This window comes from Podarcis filfolensis (assembly GCF_964270895.1).
Source record: "Podarcis filfolensis genome assembly, chromosome: 1".
NCBI classification, from domain to species: Eukaryota; Metazoa; Chordata; class Lepidosauria; order Squamata; family Lacertidae; genus Podarcis; species Podarcis filfolensis.
The window spans coordinates 43,005,742-43,026,727 of NC_139604.1; the positions used below are offsets into that span (position 1 = coordinate 43,005,742).

At 43.0% G+C, this 20,986-nt stretch overlaps 2 protein-coding genes across 4 annotated transcripts in view; one reads left to right on the forward strand and one right to left on the reverse strand.

Moving 5' to 3' along the window:
• Window positions 1–4,760: 4,760 nt before the first annotated feature.
• On the forward strand, window positions 4,761–17,719 carry LOC310747811 (5-hydroxytryptamine receptor 5B-like). Of its 2 annotated transcripts, XR_014541013.1 has the most exons (3): window positions 4,761–5,655; window positions 12,849–13,673; window positions 17,390–17,719. XR_014541013.1 is itself a non-coding variant. In XM_083583046.1 (2 exons), exons 1-2 carry the CDS (start codon window positions 4,945–4,947, stop codon window positions 13,179–13,181), a joined length of 1,044 nt encoding a protein of 347 aa, XP_083439172.1. In that variant the 5' UTR covers window positions 4,761–4,944; the 3' UTR covers window positions 13,182–13,713. The 2 variants fall into 2 exon arrangements, 1 of the variants encoding a protein (XP_083439172.1); XM_083583046.1 differs by lacking the exon at window positions 17,390–17,719 and having other exon boundaries at window positions 12,849–13,713.
• CCDC93 (CCC complex scaffolding subunit CCDC93) overlaps window positions 15,238–20,986 on the reverse strand; it is a 39,264-nt gene continuing 33,515 nt past the window's right edge. For both annotated transcript variants that reach the window (XM_083582339.1, XM_083582338.1), the window contains 5 exons: window positions 20,853–20,935; window positions 18,364–18,401; window positions 17,710–17,794; window positions 16,251–16,364; window positions 15,238–15,554 (listed from right to left, as the gene is read on the reverse strand). In XM_083582339.1, the coding sequence (XP_083438465.1) occupies window positions 15,501–15,554; window positions 16,251–16,364; window positions 17,710–17,794; window positions 18,364–18,401; window positions 20,853–20,935 (374 nt within the window). In that variant the 3' untranslated portion in view covers window positions 15,238–15,500. The remainder of the gene's footprint in view (window positions 15,555–16,250; window positions 16,365–17,709; window positions 17,795–18,363; window positions 18,402–20,852; window positions 20,936–20,986) is intronic.

A 20,986-nucleotide genomic window follows, 5' to 3' on the forward strand; every position in this document is an offset into this window, starting at 1 on the left:
CACCAAGGAGCTCAGGATGGTGTACACCAGGCTTCCTCAACCTCACCCCCTCCAGATGCTTTGAGACTACAATCGCTGACCACTGGTCCTGCTAGCTAGGGATCATAGGAGTTGTAGGCCAAAAACATCTGGAGGGCTGAGGTTGAGGAAGCCTGGTGTACATGGTTCAACCCCTCTTCGTTTAATCCTCACAAAAATTCCATGAGGTAGGCTACACTGTGATGTCGTGACTGGTCCAAGGTCACCCAGTGAGCTTCATGGGTCACTCCAGGTCTCTCATCAGCCCCAGCCAACATGGCCAATGCTGATGCAGGAATGGGAGTTGTAATATAAAGGCACCTGAAGGGCCACAGGTTCCCCATCACAGATTTAATTCATTTCCCATTCTTCCATAGCTGAACTGAAAAATAAACAAGTGACAAGGAGGAAATGTTCATTGGTTCGTTCATTTTGTGTGTCGCCCTTAATCTGTAGATCTCGAGGCAGTTCACAACATAGAAATAATAAATAAAAAAGAAAGAAAATGAAATGCATAATAAAAAAAGAACAAATGAGACCCACAAACCAGTAACCTCACCCCTTCTTTCTCCCCGCCCCCTATTTGTTAGAGGGTTTATAAACTGCTTCCCAACAAATGTTTCCAAAGTGGTGCATGGCCACTTTTTAATTTAGAAAAATACCCACAAACCTATATAGCAAAAATGAAACAGAGAAAACAGTATTAAAATAGGGTGCTGTGAACAGATTTGCTGATCTTGTTCTAGTGCATGAAGGTCAGCGTAATGATCTTCAGAGGGCAGAAATTGGAGATTAAGAAGGCAAAGATAAAACCCCAGTGAAAAATATTGACTTGGTTGATAAACTGCATGATTTTATCATGATTTGAAGTATTTCCCCCACAAAGCTTTGCAGGTTGTGTTCTGAAAAGTGGCAACTCATTTCAGTGAGAAAAGAAGAGCAATCCCATAAGTTTTCGAACTATGTGGCAAATAATATCTCAAACCAATGATTCCTTCTTTTAATATTACTTCAGTACCTTTCTCAGAATTTCAATAAATGGGGGAACATCTCATGAGTCGGTTCTCAGCCTTTCCAACATGTTATATGCATTTTTGTATCTATGTTACCTTCTTTGCCCTAGCACTACATTTTCACATGCACCAACTCACGAAAGGAGTTTTTTTAAAAAATGAAGGTACCCATATTTCATATATATTTTTCTCATGAACTGATGCTATCTCAGTCATGCTTCTCCCCATTATCTAGAGAAACATGGGTTCCGCAGAAGGCATGCTCCTGCTCTTTTGCCTTCACTGATCATTCTTAACACTTCCCACCTTTCAACAAAAGAAATGATAAACAGTAATGAAAAAGTTGATTGTATCAGCTGCCAAGGCAGCAGGCTCCTTTGGACAGACCGGAAATTGAAGTGAGCCTGTTCCACAGATTATTGCTTCAGCCACTGCAGAGAAAAAGCGAATTCAAACTGTAATTCTCCTGTGCCTAATAAGAGGCAACATTTTGCATAATAGTAATTGCAAATGCAATGCGAACAACTTATTTCCTCCCTTCTTTTTCTTAATTGCTTTGTGGAAGAAGTAGGACCCACCTCTCTTTATTTCCCCCCTCCTTCCATTTCCATTAAGTGGGCCAATTTGCTTTTCCATTACTTATAATTTATGAAAATCTGGACCTCATCTAGATCTGTCTTCTCTCTCTCAAAATTACAGCCTTGCTCTTGAGATGCTGAAGCCGGTTGCCATAGCAACTGCAGCATGATTATCTATGACGATAAACGCAACTTTCTCAAAGGACATTAAACAGTTCTTATCGAGAAGAAAATAACAACAGTGTCCTGTGAGATGGCCTCTCGCGTAGAAAACCAATTGGGAGACTGAGGGAGAGGTGACTCTTCCACAGATGCAATTACTTCATCCCACTCACTACAGCTAGTGCTGTTGCTCCTGTCTTAAAAGTTAGCCCTATTAAAACTGTTCTTGCCTTTGCTGTTGCTATCTGTCCCTCTAATAACCAACTCCAGTGGTTGAATGCCAACCAAGTTGGAGTCAAAATGGGGCTACTGAAAAACAAGATGGAGGGATCAGCATCTTGTGAACATGAGGTATGCAGAACAGCTTTTTTATAAAACAAAAACAAAAAACAAAAAAAACACCACACACCACCATCAGAAGCAGGCAACTCTTTCCCCATATACCAGTAAGTCCTTGCTGTCTTCACAGCTTTTGATGGCAACGCGCTTTACAATTTTTGCTTCACCATTGTGGAACCTCTTCCCACAAGAAGAAGAAATAAAAGGAAAATAATCTCTCTTCATTGTGTGTGTGTGTGTGTGTGTGTGTGTGTGAAGGTGCATTGTCTCTAGCTGGCATTGGGTTGAGAAAAAGACTACTTCATATGTCTTTGGGGTCTTGTGTTAACATTATGGTGCTGGTTTTAAGAATTACTTATTTTGTAATGGAACTTTTTTGAAAAGAAGCATAAATATTTAAATGTGAAAAGTGGTGATAGCAGAGTGGCTCTGGCAGTTCAAAAGTGGATTGTTTGGATTATTATGCATTACTAAAAATCAGCTATATTTGTGGAAGTGACTTAACCTAGCCTGCTTTCACCTATGGTCCTGCCAATGTTGTTGGCCTCCAGTTGTCATTAGTCCCAACCAGGATGGGCAACGGCCAGGGTAGATGGGAATTGTAGCTGGATTCTGATGAGTTATTGAATATTGCTTTATTTGATATAAGTTGTTTATTTTAAAGTTATTGTAACTTTTTATATTGGATCAGATTGTTACTATTAATGCTTGATCTTTTATTATTATTTTTATATGTGTTGGAAGCCGCCCAGAGAGGCTGGGGCAACCCAGCCAAATGGGCGGGGTATAAATAAAATTATAATTATATTTATTCATTTATTTTCCAATGATATTTTAAATGGCACAGGTTCCCAATTCCTGGATTAAAGACACTCCATGGAGTTCCCACCATAACAGGTGAAATTACTTCTAGTGTTGTTGGTGTCCATCCATCTCAGGAGACAACAGGGAAGCGTGCTTTTGGGGGGTGAAGCCAACCTGTTGGAAGGTTGGAGCACCTGCTGCGGCTGTAGAGACTAATATGGGAGAGACATGTTTTGTTGCAGCTGGGGCAGATTAAGGCATCCAGTTTTTGTAGATCAGCATGGGATTGCACTGCAAATCTCCCAAGAGTCTAATTTAGGAAGGAAGGAAGCATAGGTACAGCCAGGATTTATGTAGGGGGCGGGGCAGGCTTTATGTTCGGGGCAGAACCTCAGTTAGTTTAGTATTTTTTTATGGATTTTCTTGATTTATAATCAAGTAAATTTGGTCCCCTGCCTCCTCCCACCCCCAGCTATGCCCATCAAAGAAAGGAAGGATTAAACTAATAGGGAAACAATCCCTAGCATCTGAAGGCAGCCTTGTTTAGGGAAATTTTAATGTCTGATGTTTTATTGAATTTTTAATATTCTGTTGGGAGACACCCAGACTGGCTGGGGAAACCCAACCAGATGGGCAGAGTATAAATAATAAATTATTATTATTATTATTAGCACAAAGGCTGCATTAGTTGAATTTCTTCCTGCCTATCACACTGGTTAGGCACAGGGGCCAGGTCAGGTGCTTTACATTACTGCTGTATGACAGACCCGTAAGATAAGATAGTGTGTAGCACGTGGTGGGGCGTGTGTGTGCTTTGTCTTGCAGGTTCAACCCCCACTCCCTGCAGCTGGGGAAATAATCTTTTGCCAAGGACCTTGGAGAGCTCTCCTAGAGGCAGTGCAGTCAGTTTGGAGACTGCTCTTTTCGCCCGCTCCTATGCATCCCAGTGCTGGATTTATGTATAAGCTTAACAAGCTATAGGGACGCGGGTGGCGCTGTGGTCTAAACCAATGAGCCTTGGGCTTGCCGATCGGAAGGTTGGCGGTTCAAATCCCCGCAACGGGGTGAGCTCCCTTTGCTTGGTCCCTGCTCCTGCCAACCTAGCAGTTTGAAAGCACATCAAAGTGCAAGTAGATAAATAGGTACCTCTCCGGAGGGAAGGTAAACAGCGTTTCCGTGCGCTGCTCTGGTTCGCCAGAAGCGGCTTAGTTATGCTGGCCACATGACTGTATGCCGGCTCCCTCGGCCAATAAAGCGAGATGAGTGCCGCAACCCTAGAGTCGGTCCCGACTGGACCTAATGGTCGGGGTCCCTTTACCTTTACCTTAAACAAGCTATACCTTAGGGCCCCAAGTGGGGCCCCAAAAAAATTTTAAAGAAAAAAACTGGATGTACATTTCCAAAATATAAGATAAACATATAAAATAAAACCTACATACAGCAACAGTGTTTTGTGTTGTGTAGGCTCCTATGGTCTAAGTAATGGGCCCCGCCTGCTAGCCTGCTCCCTCAAATATCACTGGTTTGCTCATTTCTATATCAATTACTTTGATAAAATACATGTTTTGTTATGTGCAAATGGCTTTAGATACCTATTGGGTCCATAAATTACCATATAGCATATATTCAACACACAGGGGGGAAAACAGCGGCAATTTGTTGTTGACAAACTGGGCAGCTGGACATATAAAAGGCCCCATTACCTTCAGTAGCTTAGAGCCTCATCAAACCTAAATCCGACCCTGCGCACCCCCGGGGTAGGGACAGCAAGGAGCGCGGCGGCAGCAGCACGTGGCGCTGGCAGCGGGAGCGGCCTTTCCGAAGGGGGCGGAGCGAGCAGCTGCAGCGCTTTGCGCGGCTCGGCCGCCGGCCACCTGCCCGCCGGCGGGAGTTTCCCAAGCGCTTCGGAGGAGCGAGGTGCGTTGATTGGACCCGCCGCCTCCTCCGCCCGCCCCCTTTCCCCTCAGTTTGGCGCGCCGGGAGCTCTATGCGGGCGGCGGCGGGCGGCTGCTCTTCCCGCCAAGCCGGCCATGCCGCTGAACGGCTCCTCCTCAGGCGCCGGAGGAGCCAACCGCACCTCGTCCTCAGACGACGGCGAGCCCCCGTCCCTCTTCCGCCTGCTGGTGCTGAGCCTGCTGGCGCTGCTGACTCTGGCCACGCTGGTGTGGAACCTGCTGGTGCTGGCCACCATCGTGCGCGTGAGGGCTTTCCACCGCGCGCCGCACAACCTGGTGGCGTCCACGGCGGCGGCCGACGCGCTGGTGGCGGCGCTGGTGATGCCTCTCAGCCTGGCCAAGGAGCTGTCGGGGGGCGGGCGGCGCTGGCGCCTGGGCCGGGCGCTGTGCCACGCGTGGGTCTGCCTCGACGTGCTCTGCTGCACGGCCAGCATCTGGAGCGTGGCCGCCATCGCCCTCGACCGCTACTGGTCCGTCTCCAGGCACCTGCGCTACACCCCGCGCGCGCGCCGCCGGGCCTCGGGCGCCCTCATCGGCGTGGCGTGGGCGCTGGGCGCGCTCCTGGCGCTGCTGCCGCTGCTGCTCGGCTGGGGAGGCAGCTCGTACAGCGCCGAGCAGCAGCGCTGCCAGGTCAGCCCCGAGCCCGCCTACGCCGTCTTCTCCACCGGGGGCGCTTTCTACCTGCCCCTGGGCGTCGTGCTCTTCGTCTACTGGAAGATCTACAAGGCGGCCAAGTTCCGCGTCGGGGGCAGGAACGCCGTCGGGCCCCTCCCAGAAACGGGGCAGGTAAAGCACAGCCGGGGGGGGCGGATTGGTGCGCAGGGAGGACGGGGGTGCGGGGTGATATGTGAGGCTGCGTTGGAATCCGACTCCCCCGCAACGCCTCTTTCTGGTCTGTCAGGGGGTGGGCTAGATGACCCGTGGGTCTCTCCCAACTTTTGGGAAGGGTTCGTGCGCACAGCGGGTGGGGGAACGTGATATGCGAGGCTTCGATGCGAGGCTTCGTAGGAATCTGGCTCCCCCTCAACGCCACCCTCGGATCTGTCAGGGGGTGGGCTAATGACCCTCCAACTCTACAGTTTTGTGGGGGTCGCAGGGGGTCGCGCGCAGAAGGCCCGGTTCTTGGGGGGTTGAGCAATAGGGCGAACGGTGGGTCGGAGAAGTTTAACAAGCATGAATCTAAATCTGAGTTTCACCAGCAGGCATCCAAACAATTCAAGGTTTGATTGTTGAACTTGGCCGTTGAGCAGGTGTAGACAGCAGTAGCTGCAAGCCAGGGTTATTTCCAACCAGCAACTGAGGCTGTAAAGGAGAGGCATTCATTCGCCCTTTGGAAAAGTTGCTTCAAGCAGCCTGAAACTTCTATGCAGCCTTGAATGAAAGCTTCTTTCTTTCTTTCTTTCTTTCTTTCTTTCTTTCTCTTTTTCTCTTTTTCTCTTTTTCTCTTTCTTTTTCTTTCGGAATCAAGTTTTGAAAGTTGCAAGCTGACAGATGCAAGCTGGAAATTTGCAGCTGGATGCAGCTGGAAATTCAGGGGGCCACAGTGAAAAGGGGAGGAAGTGCGTTTATGCAGAGCTTTTGCTTAGCTTCTTAAGTGTGAAGTGTAGGTTTTCCAAGCCTGCTTGGAAGTTCTCTCTGCTGCGGAGAGTGTCTACCTCTAATCCCAGGTGTGTGGGGTCTGGAGAAAGTTACTCAGTGTTATTTATGCTCCGGGGTTAGCTCTAACCTTGGAAAGAGTTTCTAGAACAGCTGTCGGGGCTTCTGGGTGTATTAGAAACAGCAAAAGTGAACATCAGGACAGAAAGGTTCAGCTAGGAATAGCTGGAGGATGAGAGTGGAGTGGCACATCTGAGATGGAAAGTAGATAAATGCAGGCATTAGACAGCCAGTGTGGCAGGATAAATGGGGAGGTGCAAAATTACACAGCTGGTTTGAAATCTGTTTTCGTCTTATGCATTGCTTTTTTATTTTTTTGCTGCAGCCTCAAAAGCTGATGCTCATTGTGTGAAGAAAGAAAGCATTGTAAATACAAATATTTGGTGTGCAGTGCTTCTAAGGTTTTACAATGCTTTAAGATGAGGCAAATAATAGTTTCCACTGTTTTATCCTTTGGCACAACCCAAGTGGAAAAGAGCTAATATTTTTATTTATACACATGCAGCCCAATTATGTACGTGTTTACACAGAAGGAAGCCCACACCATGTTCAATTAAAATGAGTCTGCTGTAGTCTTCATCTGCAATCCTAAACACACAGTGTCACTGAAGGCAGTAGGAATAAATTTATGAGTTTAGGATTACGCTGTTAATCCTCAAGAGTCTTTAATAGTGTCTGTCTCCCCTTTCATTTTTTTGAGGGGGTGTTTTTTTATTATAAACCATCTTGGGACTCATTCTTTGGTAGGAAGGGAATTACAGTTGTACCTCGGTTTACAAACTTAATCCGTCCCGGAAGTCCATTCTTAAACCGAAACCATTCTTAAACCGAGGCGCACTTTCCCAAATGAGGCCTCCCACCGCCGGTGCCCTTCCACAGTTCGGCTTCTGTTCTTAGACCGAGGTAAAGTTTGCAAACCGGGACACTACTCCTGGTTTTGAGGACTTCGTAAACAGGGCTGTTCTTAAACCAAGGTACCACTGTATCAATATCTCTGGCATGCACGCATCTCCCCCAGCTCTCTGCACTGTTTTGGCGTATTACAGAATGGTTTAACTATGTATTGAATTATTCTGTCACGCATGCTTGCTTGTGGCAAAGAGTTTGGAAATGAAGTCTTTCTCTTAGAGTCATCCATTTGTCTGTCCATCTATGCATCAGCAGCTACATAACCAAATCCACCTGTGTGCATTTCTTAACTCATAGCCACTCGTGCAGAAAGTAAAGATGAATTGCGGGGGAGGTAGAATATGCAGGAATGAACTTTGCATGTCACGTAAAGGAGATAAGAGAGGAGAGTGGGTGGTCAGGCCTGCTTAGTACAGCCTCCTCTTTCCTAGCCAGCCAGGTGCTTCTGGAATGCCTACAAAGGGAGCTCACTTGCTGCATGGCTCTTTCGCTGCATTCCCTAAGCGCCTGGTATTCAAAGGCCTACTGCCTCTGAATAAGGAGGTTCTAGTTAGCTATCTTAAGGAATTACTGTTGATAGAATTGTAGAGTTGCAAGGGTGCAATGCAGAAATCTTTCACCCGATGTGAGGCTTGAACCCACGGCTCTGGGATTAAGAATCTCATGTTCTGCCGACTGAGCTATCCATATTAATATGTACTACCATTTCTCATGCTGGTCACAGTCTCCACACCATTGAAGTCAGCAACAAAAGTTTACATTGTCTGGGCTTGATCTTCAGTGCCTGTCGTTTCAGTTCATAAATGATCCCAGTTGATTTCCCTATAGCTTCCTTGCACGGCTTGATGTGAATGATTGTGACAGATTCCAGCTTTAATTCATTCAAGTGTGTCCAAAATCCATGGCAGCAATTTGCAAGTTGGGGGGGAGGGGTTAGCCATGTTAGTTGGTTGCAGCAAAAAGAACAATGATACTTGTAGCAAATTAAAGACTAACAGAATGTATCATTGCATGAAGCTTTTGGTAACTATAGTCCACTTCATAAGATGCATGAAGTGTTATCTTTAGTTACAGATATATATATATATATATATATATATATATATATATATACACACACACACACACACACACACACACACACACATACACACACACACATATATACATATATATATATATATATATATGCGTGCACACACACACACACACACACACACACACCACACACGGTAGTTTGTGAGGACAAGAAGATGGAATTGTTTCTTTTCCGGGGATGATGACTGTAAAACAGAGAGGATTTTTATCAGATTCTTTTTTTGTTTTGTTTTGTTTTTTGGCTTACTGGTATAATGATGCAGTTGTTATCAAGAACAATCTTGGGAAACTCCTGCTGTTAATTACAAAACTCTCATTGCACTTTTCTGCATTACAGTCCCACCACCACATGGGTAGCCCAGAATAATACTGAATTCATGTGATAACGTGGCTGTAGTCCACAAAAGCTTAACCTTCTGACTTTTTTAAAAATTGCATTTCCTATATTATTGGCTCCATAATTTTCAAGTTTGCAATCGTTTGCTTTTTTTGTAGGCAGAGAAAGAACTTTGATAGATACCATTTTTTGTGATATTAAAAACAAAATTTGTATAATGCTGTGTCTGGAAATAAGATACACAGACACAAGAGAATGTGTGTGCGCACACATTTGAGGGTGCAGTTCTTGGGATTAAGCCCCATTGAAAAGTAGTGGGACTTATTTCTGAGTAAACATGCACCACGTTACTAATGTTTTGGTAAGCTGCAACTTGATGTGTGGGACAAAAATCTTCATTTCTTAAGGCAAGTACTTAACAGTACTTGAAAAATAATTTATTGTTATCATGTTAAGCAAGGGCGGAGGGAATTGTGGATCGTAAACCCCAAGGGGCCCTTAGATCTTCATCATGTCACCACATGGGAGGGAAAGGTGCAGCAAAGATAATGGTTCTGCCTTTATTAGATTAGTGTATTATCATGGTAAAGTTGTTGTGTGTTTTGCAACTTTCAGTTTATCTGAATGTGTGAATTGGCACCTGAATATAACGGTTACATTTTGGGGAATGCACATACAGATCTAGTTGTTGCAAGCAACATCAGGTTCCTACTCACGTTTATGTCAAAGTAACCCCAGCTGAATTAAATGGGACTTTCTGCTATGTAAACGTGGATAGGATTACAGCGTAAGTCTTTTAGCATCCTTGATTAGGAAAGCGCTCCACTACCCCCAGTCCAGTTTCCTTTCTTGATCGGCAAAAGGTCCTTATATACAGTCCCAACCCAAAATAAATTTCTTTATTTTAAGCCTGTCTTTTTATTTCATTGTGTGCACACCATTGTCTTGAAACCTTTCTTTCATGCTTGGCTTTACAGTGGAGCGGTTTTAATTATAACTAACAATGCCAGCTACTAGTGCTACTGATGCTTCAAGTGAGCCGAGTGATAGTCACAGCGTTCTCTTCCAGTGTAATCAAACTTGCCTGGGCAAGGACTGCGAAGTTGGGTTCTTCATTTTCCTGGTATTCTGATATGATCTACGAAGGAGATTGATTAGTCACATTCCAGATAGAAATAGGTTATTGACATTCTGTACATTTTTGCAAATATGTTTGTTGGAGTTCTTTATTCACTGTGTCCTTGTTTCAATATTGAAATAAAACATAGAAGGAATGGACAAGCGATAAGAAACATTGAGCCAATGTTATCTTTTTGGGAAAGGAAGAGGTGTTATGCAGAGTTAACAAGACTTGGGGTACCTGCAAGCTATCGCTATTTCACAGGAGTGGCTCAAGCATACATAGGAACTTTAGGCTTGCACGTTTTAAATGGATTAAGGAGTTCTATTGCCCTAGTGCAACAAATCCACTTAAAAAATAATAACCCTCAGACTTTCTACTGTTAGGAAAGTGACAGGGAAACACAATGAAAAGTGTTAGATGAACAATTGATTAATGGGGTGATGTATAAAAAGCCTGCCAGCAAATCAGGAATGCAGGACATATGCTCATTACAGCAAACAAATCAGAATGAATACTCAATAAAGACAGGATATAATCTAATCTCCTGATTTGTGCAAGCAAATCATGATGAATGCTCAATAAACAGGTTGTCTGGAGGGGCCCCTAATCTTTGCACCCAGAAAATCGATTCAGTTTTTTGTTTGTTTGTTACTGTGGCTTCAACCCTGTATCTGCTTGGAAGAATGGGGGGGGGAGGCCCCCTTAAATTCAGTAGGACTTGCACATGCAACAGAATTAGGACATAAAATGGACAATATATTTTGTTTTAATGTAGTCCCACTGCCATCAATGGGATCACTACAGGTAAGGTTGCTAGCAGGATAAGGTTTGCTAACATTCCTGGCAATTAATCATCTGCAGGGCCAAGCCTTTTATGTTAGGTTCAAAGTAGACCAGGATGCTCAGTTCTGGTTGCCAGGACTTTTGATGCAGGTAGAAGCAAATACAAAGGAGAGGAGGCTGCAGAAAAGGGTCCAGGATGACAGGAAACACCTGAAGCAGCAGGAAGGAGAACAAATCAGTGAGGCAGACTATATTTACTGCATGTCCTGGAGGCAGTAAAGTCTGAAGTGAAACTGGCAGGTATACTCCCAGCCCCACTTACCAATTTCTGTTACTATAGCAATTTCGTTTTTTCCCTGTGCAAGTTCAACAGAGAAGCATTTGCTTAGGCTACTAATATAAATCCAGGGGAAAGATCTGCAGTCATTGATTTATTGGTTGAGAATCATGAGAATATCAATGCAGAGGAGGAGGAGGAATAGGCAAATAAATGCCCTTCTATTTCTTAGCATAGGTTTCAGAGTCATGCCTCTCACCTGTAGGGAAAGACTGCACTATCCACCCTGATGACTGATAAGTGACTTTTTGCTCACACTTAGCCTTTCTGGGGCTGCTACCCTCCTCTCATACTATAGAGGTTCAAAACAGCCAGGCCCTTACAGATGGAACCCTGAGTTGGGCAAAGCAACATTAAATGCCTTTTAATTTCTCACTTCAGTGATAACGATTATGTTTTGTCCATTCCTTTGTAGTTGGATTACTGAATAGACAGAGCATTCTTTAGGCCAGAGCAGTCCCAAAACGAGCTGTACCTCATGTTGGGTCTCTGCTGTTTGTCAGTAAAGCCTCATACAAAGAGTAAGATCCAAAAAAGGCTTCTCCTTACTACCCTGCTGCTTCCCCTACATGGGAGCATCTCCAGCTGATTTGGTGGGGCTGAAGTGGGAGAAAGACCAGACGTCCCACTGCATGAGTGGATGTCTGTTGCACAAGCAGGTGGAAATCATTGGATGTCAACCGGAAGCCCTTAATTGGAGCTGGGTTCAGCACCAGAGCTTCTCCTCAATACTGTTCATCAACCAGTATCGGGCAAGTCCTGCAGTGCTGCTGCTGCTGCTGCTGCTGCTGCTGGTGGTGGTTGTTATAGCTTTCCAGTAACATTTTCCAGCAATCGTAGCCATTCAAAGAGCAAACAGATGGGGTCATTCCAGTGTTGTGTGTATGATTCATGTCAGAGGGTGCACCGTTTTGAGGCAGACTGGTGTATTCTTTTTTTGGATGGGGGTCCACAGGGAAGGGTTAATTGATTTAAAAAAAAAAATCTTTCTGCTTTCTCCTGTAGATGTTACCCTCTGCTAGATCAAACCACCCTGGACTCTCATGTGATGATGGTCAGTTCAAAGACATCTAGCAGTGGAAGAACTGGATAGAACCCATTTTGTTCATTCTATGTTTTATTCCATTAGCTGTCTGTGGGGTGTATGTGTGCTTTGGACAGGGGGACACATTTCTATAGGCTAGAGGAGAGAGGGCCAGTTTTCCTTTGGCTCCCCAATCTAGACAAATGTTGGATCACTGTAACAAAAGTGCCAAACAATATGACTAGGATAAAAAAAGCCCATTTATGTGCAGATGTTCACCTGGGGACATTGCCATTTTTGCTTTTCTTGTGCTGCGTCAGTTGTTCCTTTGCATTGCTTGAGAGCAAGGGGAATAGGTTTAGAGCAGAATGGCTTTGAAAGGCATAAATCCATGCACAAGACCTCACCAGCCTTTGGATTCTGACTTATTTGAGGTAGTGACTTATTTGAGCAGTAGTTTTTGCTGTATGTTGCAGGAGTGAATAATGGGGCAACGTAGTTCTGTCCTGATCTGTGTTTTTATTGCCTCCCTCCACCCCAGCAGAAGTCTTGCAAAACACACACACACACACACACTGGCTGAAGTCTAGATTTTGTGCTTGGACACAGCTGGTCTGTCATTTGAAAAGCAGTGAAGGGGTGTGTGTGTGTAGAAATCCTTTACTTAAACAAAACTGTCTTGGTAATAATTCCTGTTTGCTTTTATGTCAAGGTGAAAGAAGCTTCTCATCAGCCGCAGATGGTGTTTACAGCTCGTCATGCGACTGTCACTTTCCAGACAGATGGAGAAACATGGAGAGAACAGAAAGAGAAGAAAGCGGCTATGATGGTTGGCATTTTAATTGGTGTGTTTGTACTTTGCTGGATTCCCTTCTTTGTCACAGAACTAATAAGCCCCCTCTGCTCCTGCACAATAGCACCAGTCTGGAAAAGCATCTTCCTCTGGCTTGGTTACTCCAACTCCTTCTTCAATCCTCTGATTTATACAGCTTTTAACAAAAACTACAACAATGCATTCAAGAACCTTTTTGTGAGGCAGAGGTAAAAAGAGCAATGGGGGCGGGGCATGGCTGCCAGACCTATTGGATTGTACTAAGCTCATTTACGCAAATTTTGTTTGCTAGGTAATTCCGTTTGCATATTTCGCTTGACTGTGGGAATTAAGCAATAAGAACGGGTGATATATCAGAAACATAGCCCATTACACACCCTCCATTGCAATGCAGCCCAGTTTTCTAGAGAAGAAATCTCTAACCATTGCAAAAGTCCTCCTGCCCAGTTGGCTGCAGCTCCCTATATGAAAGGCAGCAAATAATTTCAAGAACCCCACTCCGATCACAATTAAGCCTGTGCAAAAAGCTGTCCTGTGTTGCCTTGTAAAGGCTAGACCGTATTTTTAACGTTCTGCTCATTTGCCAACGGCCAGTTTTAGTGTCATCAATAACTTTTACTATGAAACATTTATGGCGGGCGTAGTAAGGCACCAAAAACAAGAATTCCAAGAGTTACAAGGCACTACAATACACAGAGCCTGGAGGTAAGTAAAGGGTCAGCAACAAATAAAACCCCTAACAGTATTTGTTTGCTTTAGTAATTCTTCAGATATGAACCAGGATAAAGATCATTGACTGCTAAGATACAAGAATCATTGAACTTAGGTGGCTGAACTTTTAAAACTTTAATTGCAGCAAAACTGAGCAAAAACAATCATGTGAAATGGCACAAGGAAGTGTTGGGTTAAGTTGAGGATGGAGGCAATTTTCTGAAGACTACAGCAGGGGAGCATTGAAACTAAATTCCCAGATCACAAGTCCATTCAAATCAGTTGTTTTGAAGGAAATATTGATATGTGGAAACTTTCCTTCAGTAGCTGCAAATGACCCTATTAACTGGACTGGATTTGCCTACATGTAGCCAGCATGTGTTTTATGTCTTAGCCCTGTTACCATAGTGCTAAATGCATTTTATGGGGGAAATCATGACTCTGCGCATTGAATGGTAACTGGGGAGGACAGCGTATCGCTCTGAAAAGAGCAGAAAACATATTGCATCAACTGGTTTCCTTTAGAGTCATTTAGTGGTTACCACCATACTTTTGCAAACTCTTGGTGTTCTTTTCTTCCAGAAAAATACTAATGTGTATTTAATGAAAAATAAGTGCAATCTTTTATTGCAGCATCACACATATGTTTTACTATGCTGGGATAAATGTGGTAAAGCTCTTTTACTCAGCTGCATGTTCAGCTATTACCTCAGTTTTAGGATCAATGCAAAGTTGGCACCAGGCTCTTTAAAATGAGTCTGATAGCTAATCAGTATAAAATAACTTAATGGTCAAATATATTTTAAACAACAACAGCATGCAATATATACTTTGGTGACATCAATGCAGACTGAATTCTCAAGCTTTAAACTATTGCTTAGAGGTTCCAGGCTACCTCAAGATCCTAGTCTCTCCAGGAGCAGAGACTGGGAGGTTTTCGTTTTGTTTGTTTTAAATCAATTTACTGGTACAGGAGGAAACATCTGCATCAGCTTGGTTTGAAAACTATGCCTATATCAAGTCCCCCCCCCCATTATCTGCTGCAGACTCTCAGTATCCACACGTATTAAGCTGCTTGTTGGTCAGACAACCCTTCAAAAAGGCATATTACGCAATGTAGGGGACTGCAGGCAGGTGTGTCCCTATTGTATGAAGAGTACAAGGAGAAACAGAGATCTAGTGTGTGACTAGAAGTGCTGTCTGCTTGTTCAGAGGGAACATCTGATTCCAAGGGGCGCTTGGATTCAGTTAAGGCATTTGCACATTTTCAGCCCATTTACCTCTGCAGTCTGGGACCCCTTTCAGTCTTCAGCTAGCACACGTGTTGTTTCTAGAGTGAACTCAGCTCTTTTAGAATTTTCTAAATCCTATTAGGTTCTGTCATTTGTGCTGAAGGTTTCTATGCTTTGGGCAGAATTTCAGATGCCAATGTTGTAGCTTGTCAGAGAAATGGGCAAAACATCAATATCTGCACTCATCCCTGTTAGTGAAGAAGTTTTTTTTATCATGAATAGAAGAAGAAAAGCAGCTTAGAAAGCAAGTTAGTCAGCCAAACAAATTTGGAGCTTTTGATTTATACATATTTATTGTTTAACACATAATATATGTTTTCTAGTGCACATGAAATGTTAACTAGTGCAAAGGTAAATCATTTACAAAACAGTGTCACTTTACTTTATATGTGTGTGCATATATAAAAAGACAAATAATATTTTTGAACTGCTATACTGCATTATATCTCAAAAAGGAATACATCTAGTCATTGGGCTGGATCAGAATGAATGAATTCAATAATATAAATGAATTGCTGTCTGAAGTTCTTTAAGAACACTTGTCTTTCAGCTTGGATAAAAGCATTTCATTTTTGCGGCATTCCTGTTGATAAACAAAGAGATGGAAGATTTAAAATATTAAACAAGACATGTCAGTTAAATGATGATACTAACAGTGCAAACCTGCATGGCAACAAAGAAGGAAGGGTAATTCAATTATTTGAATTATTTCCCCAGAGGTCTTATTTCCAACTAAGCATATAGGATTACAGCCCAAATCAGCTGTCTATTTTTTAACACATGCTGTAGGTAATACGGAAGGCAAGGCAGGTGGAATTTACTGTTAAAGTGAAAAGGTGCTGGATGTGATTGGTCCGTATGAATTATGCTGGAAAATAAGAATATCTGAAAAAACCAGACTAATGCATCTGATTGTTCTTAGCCTTCTGCTACCAACTATATTACCTAGAATCATTCATACCAGCCCTTCTGAACCTCATGCCCTCTGTGTTTAGGACTAACTCTTCAGCCCTATGGCTAACAGAGATTATGTGAGTTGTAGCACCAAACATCTGCAGGGTACCAGGTTGTGAACAGCTAATCTGCATTCTGCCCACAAACGTACAGCGCTAGATGATTGGGGGGTGGGGGTGGGGACGGGACACTGTGGCATCACAAAGTAGTGCTGAATCAGTGTGTGTGTTATTAAGCCACCACGTCATGGTCAGAGCTTTTGAGACAAAGTATCTCTGCGTGCGTGTTTTCTCTCTCCCCCCCCCACCACCACTGTCCCATTTACCTCTTTAAATTCTTTGACCGTTTTGAAGTAGAGCCTTTGTTTCTCCAGTAACTCCAGATATTCATCATTGAGCTGGTCCCTTCTCATTTTGTTTTCTTGCTTCTTCTTTTCCATCTGTTGGTAACAAGGGGAAAGTATTATGGTACCTTGCAACACACAAGACCAAAAACGAAATCCTCCAGCATTCCCCCCCTCCTCTCTTAAAAAAGCAAAACACCAGATAAACAACAAGTGCTCCCTGCATCTGTTCCAACAATAGAAACATCTGGTAGTGTACAACTAGGAAAGAGCAGAAATATAGCAAAGGATTAAAAAGTGAAATCACTATGAAACCTTCATTGCCACAAGTCAGTTATCTTGTGGTGAAGGTTTTCCAACACCCCATTGCTTAAAATCTCAAAAGTAAGGTAACTCATGAGGCCCCACCTTCATGGTCTGCATTCATAAATGAAAATCAAGACCAAGTGAACTTTTGCCTTTCTGCATTGTGGTTTCAACAGGTGTACTGACTTGAGCCAGATTCTCTACTGGACAACCCACTGTATACGGCCCATACTGGTGCTTTGTGCTAGAAGTGCTTGTCTCACCCCAATGGGATGAGTTTAAAAAATGGCAAGCAGGAAGGAAACAACTTCTACTTTGTTGAGTGAGAGTGGCTGTAGCAAAGAAGCTTGTTGGGTTTTTTAAAAAAGGTTCAGCATTTTCCACAGGGGGTCCTTTCAATGCAGAGATAGCAAGAAGATCAAACTTCCCTTGGGTTTATTTTTCCTTTTGCTATGCCATCCACTAGACTAGAGAAACTTTATAAGCTTGACTAATTAATTTAAATCCAAGTTTAATCTTTAGTCGGAGATGCTCTGTGCTCAGATATTGAACTGCCTTTGCCAGAGTCAAGCCAAATTATCAAGTGCAGTAGTACTGCCTACCTTAAATAATAGTGGCTTTTCTACACCTTAGGTTATCCCTTGTTCTATTCAGCACATCTTAGTTACAAATCATTAAATCTAAAAACAGAATGGCCATTTATTTGAAGGAAGGATTTCTGTGAATGAAAGAAAAGGGGGTAATTTAAAGAATAATGCAAGGGAATTTTGGCAGATATGTGATCTGGGATAAGAACTGTGCATGTGTTTTAACAGGTGAAGGCTGCATGATGGAGGAACACAACACACACCTGATTATGTTCCAAGGCATTTACTTTCAGGACCAAGTCTATGAATCCAAATCATTTCTATTGTGCTTGGCATAGAGATGCATCTTCAACCTCTGGGTTCTATTTCAATTGCTAGAATGTTGCAGTATGCTCACAGGGTAATAATGAGCATATTGTAGCAGCCCAGGAATGAACGCGTATTCCAGATGTACTGTAGGTTTGTATTTCATTGCACAAATCATAAAGGTTATATTGAGGTCTAAGAAGAAACGCCATCAAAACTTATGTGAAAAATAATAAACCAACCTTCATTCGATTCTGTTTAATTCCTTCTACAATTTGTTCCATTTGCCGCAGAAACTGGTCTCGAGCACCAGAAGAAGCCATGGCTCTGAAATGAGAATGGGGTACACATGGCACAAGGGCATTAGACAAGGGAGAATGGGTGCCAAAGTCACTTTTGGAAAGAGTGAGAGTCCACGCAATATGTCTGCAGCCTAAATGGTAAATCATGGAAGTCAAACTTTGCTTGCAGTTGACAGAAAAGACAAACGTGGCCTCTTTGGATTCCAGTGATGCTTATTCAAGTCCCACTGATTTTGACATAATTCTTAGGGCTAGCCTATTAAAGTGTGCCTTTGTCTGACAAAAGAAATAATAATGTAGGACTGTTTTCTGTATTTCCCCTTGAAAAACAAGAAGCAGCATACTGTCAAAGTTTCAGAGAAAAGGCACTGAAACAAATATTACATGAACTATTTAGGAGCATAATGTGACATGCATAATTTCTTGAATGGGATACATGACTTTAATTTTTTTCTTAAGACCATTGAAACTTCTGGAAAGATTTAAAGGCATGTGACTGTTTATTTAAATCAAGGGCTGGTCATCATAAGGGAGGTGAAATGGCCAAGCTGTGTTAGTAAAGGCTGTACCCACAAAAAAGAAAGGACTACTTACTGCTGGAAGTTGTCATGAATTGAATTCAACAAGTTAACCTGGGAAAGACAAACACAAGGATGCATTTTTTATGCAAAGTTTTCCATGTAAAAAAGCAAATGCTTTTTAAGCCATAGGGCTGGTTCAGAAAATGATATGGCTTGGCTAATGCATGATCATACAGACTTTGCTGCACTAAATTACTTGATTTGCAGTTTAGTGTGCGTGAACCAACTTGTTCAAAAACACTGTGTCTGAGGCCTCACTGGGTTACCACAAATTTCTTATTGTATTCACAAATACTTTCAGACATGAAGTAATGAACATGCATTTAATGAACCAGTAATATGTTACCCTAAGAACAGTACTTGAAATACAACAGTGTGAGGGTATTCAGAGCCTTACACACAAACGTGTTGGTAGGGAATTTAGATGACTTCAGACAAATTATGTGCCTATTAACTTTTATCTTTGTAGAAGCATATATTCAATGTTTTGTGCTCCTCACAGCTAGCATATGTGTTCAAATAAATATTGGGCTGCTGCTATCCTATTTATCAAAACATTATCAAAGCCACCTCATAAGAAATTTAAGTACCATGTACAAAGGGATATGCAACCACAGAGTTACAAAACCCTAGTGAATTCTGGGCAGCAATGACTGTACTCTTGATTTTGTGTTTTGCCACACACCCCATGGCATCCACTATTTGAAAAAGGGTGACAACCCTGGACTAAGCTGTAGACAAAAATTCTCCGTGTCTCACAGAGTGCTATTGCACATTTTTTTCTCCGCTAGCGTTTTTCTTGCCTTGCATTAGCTGCTGGAAAGAACACAATCGGTTTCCTATTTATGCGGCACAACAATGCAAACCACAGCAGGTCTTCCAAGAAAGCATGGGTCTCCCCCTCCACCCCGCCCCTTTATAAATAACACTTGACACGAGACAACACATTGCCAAATTCAACAGGGCAATCAATCACATGCTTCACTTTATTCAAAGCAAAACCCTGGAGAACTGCTGCCTGTCAGAAGAATCAAAATCAGGATAGATGGACCAATTGTCTCAAGTCAGTTTGAAGGAAGGTTCATAATGTATTGACCTCTTTTTAGCAAAAGCCTTGAAGCAGTTGCATTCTGACACGATTACCTGAGGAGGCCCGCATTAGAATCCACTGCTTGATTTAATCCATGTACTTCAGACTAGCCCCCTATAATCAATCTCTGTGACCTCCATCCCCACCGAATTCTCCTCAGCACATCCCATACCATTAATTAGGATCTGCTGGCCTTCTTGGAGGGCTGAAGCAGGAAATGGGAAAATCCTCTTTGGCTAGGAGAATCTCATTCAGGAGTCAACCTGGATTTTTTATTTATTTATTTGACAAGATTTATGTACACCACTTAACAAAAAAAATTGTAAGCGGGTTACAGGAATATAGCTTCCTTGTCCATGCATTCACACAAAAGCGCACACATTCTTCCAATTCACTTGTTTTTCTCCATGTTTGCTGTGAAGACCACAGCTTTTTGCATAATCAGGTGTCAATAAGCAATTTTAGCAGAATCTAGCTGGTCCACAATTCCGTGATGTCTCAATTCACCATTGGGAACAGAGGAAGCTGCCTTAGAGTCAGACTACTGGTCTATCTAGCTCAGTATGGTCACCAACTGGCAGGGGGCTCTCTAGGACTGTAGGCAGGGTTTTCTCTCTGCCCTTCCTGGTGATGTTAGGAGGGACTGAGCTGCTGCATTCTGTGATCTTCTGCATGCAGAGCACATGCTCGATACCACTGAGTTCTTGATACACAGTCAGGCAGTATTTATCAATTTAACACTTAGCATTTTAAAATATGACTTTTAAAATAACTACATTCTCAGCGCTGTCATAATCACATCAAGGAAAGGAAAAGATAATGAATATTTTAACTGCACATCGGTTATAGAAATAATGCCTCTCATTAAGAGGCATCTCTGAATTTATGTCTGGTTTCGCTCTCATCAGTGGAGGGTGAGAGTAATATAATTACACCTTGCCATTTAACTTTTTGGCAAGAACTCCTATGTGGAGGAGACAGAGGAGACATTCTACTCACGCTGAGTTACATTAGAACTAATTAACGCTATACGGCACACAAAAGCATTGTGCAATTCTTAAAAAATAATAATCCTGTGAAGTGATGTCTCCCACTAATGATTTCCCCCCACTAAGAACCTGCTGGGGGAAAAACCTGCTGCCCTCCAGATGTCGTTGGACTCCAATTCCCATCAACCCCAGCCATCATGGCTAGTGGTCAGGGGAGATGGGACCTGTAGTCCAGCAACATCAAGGAGCGCCATGGGTTCCCCATCCACTCCTGTCTTAAGGAAAACCCTTTTACAGAACAGACAGAAGAAACCAAACAGGAACCCAAATATATTCCCCATAGTGCCCCTTATTGCAAAAATAACGGCTTATACTGCGGGTGGGGCTTTGTGGTCAGCTAGAACATCTGATCAAGCAGCTTACCTCTTTTTCCAAATACACCTTCTTATCATCCAGTGTGTTGTAGAGGGTAAAGAACTGCTTCGTTTCTTTGTGTGTTGCCGAAACTGCAAACGAAGGGAAGATTCTTATAGCGTGATCCCAGACATGCCTTCTTA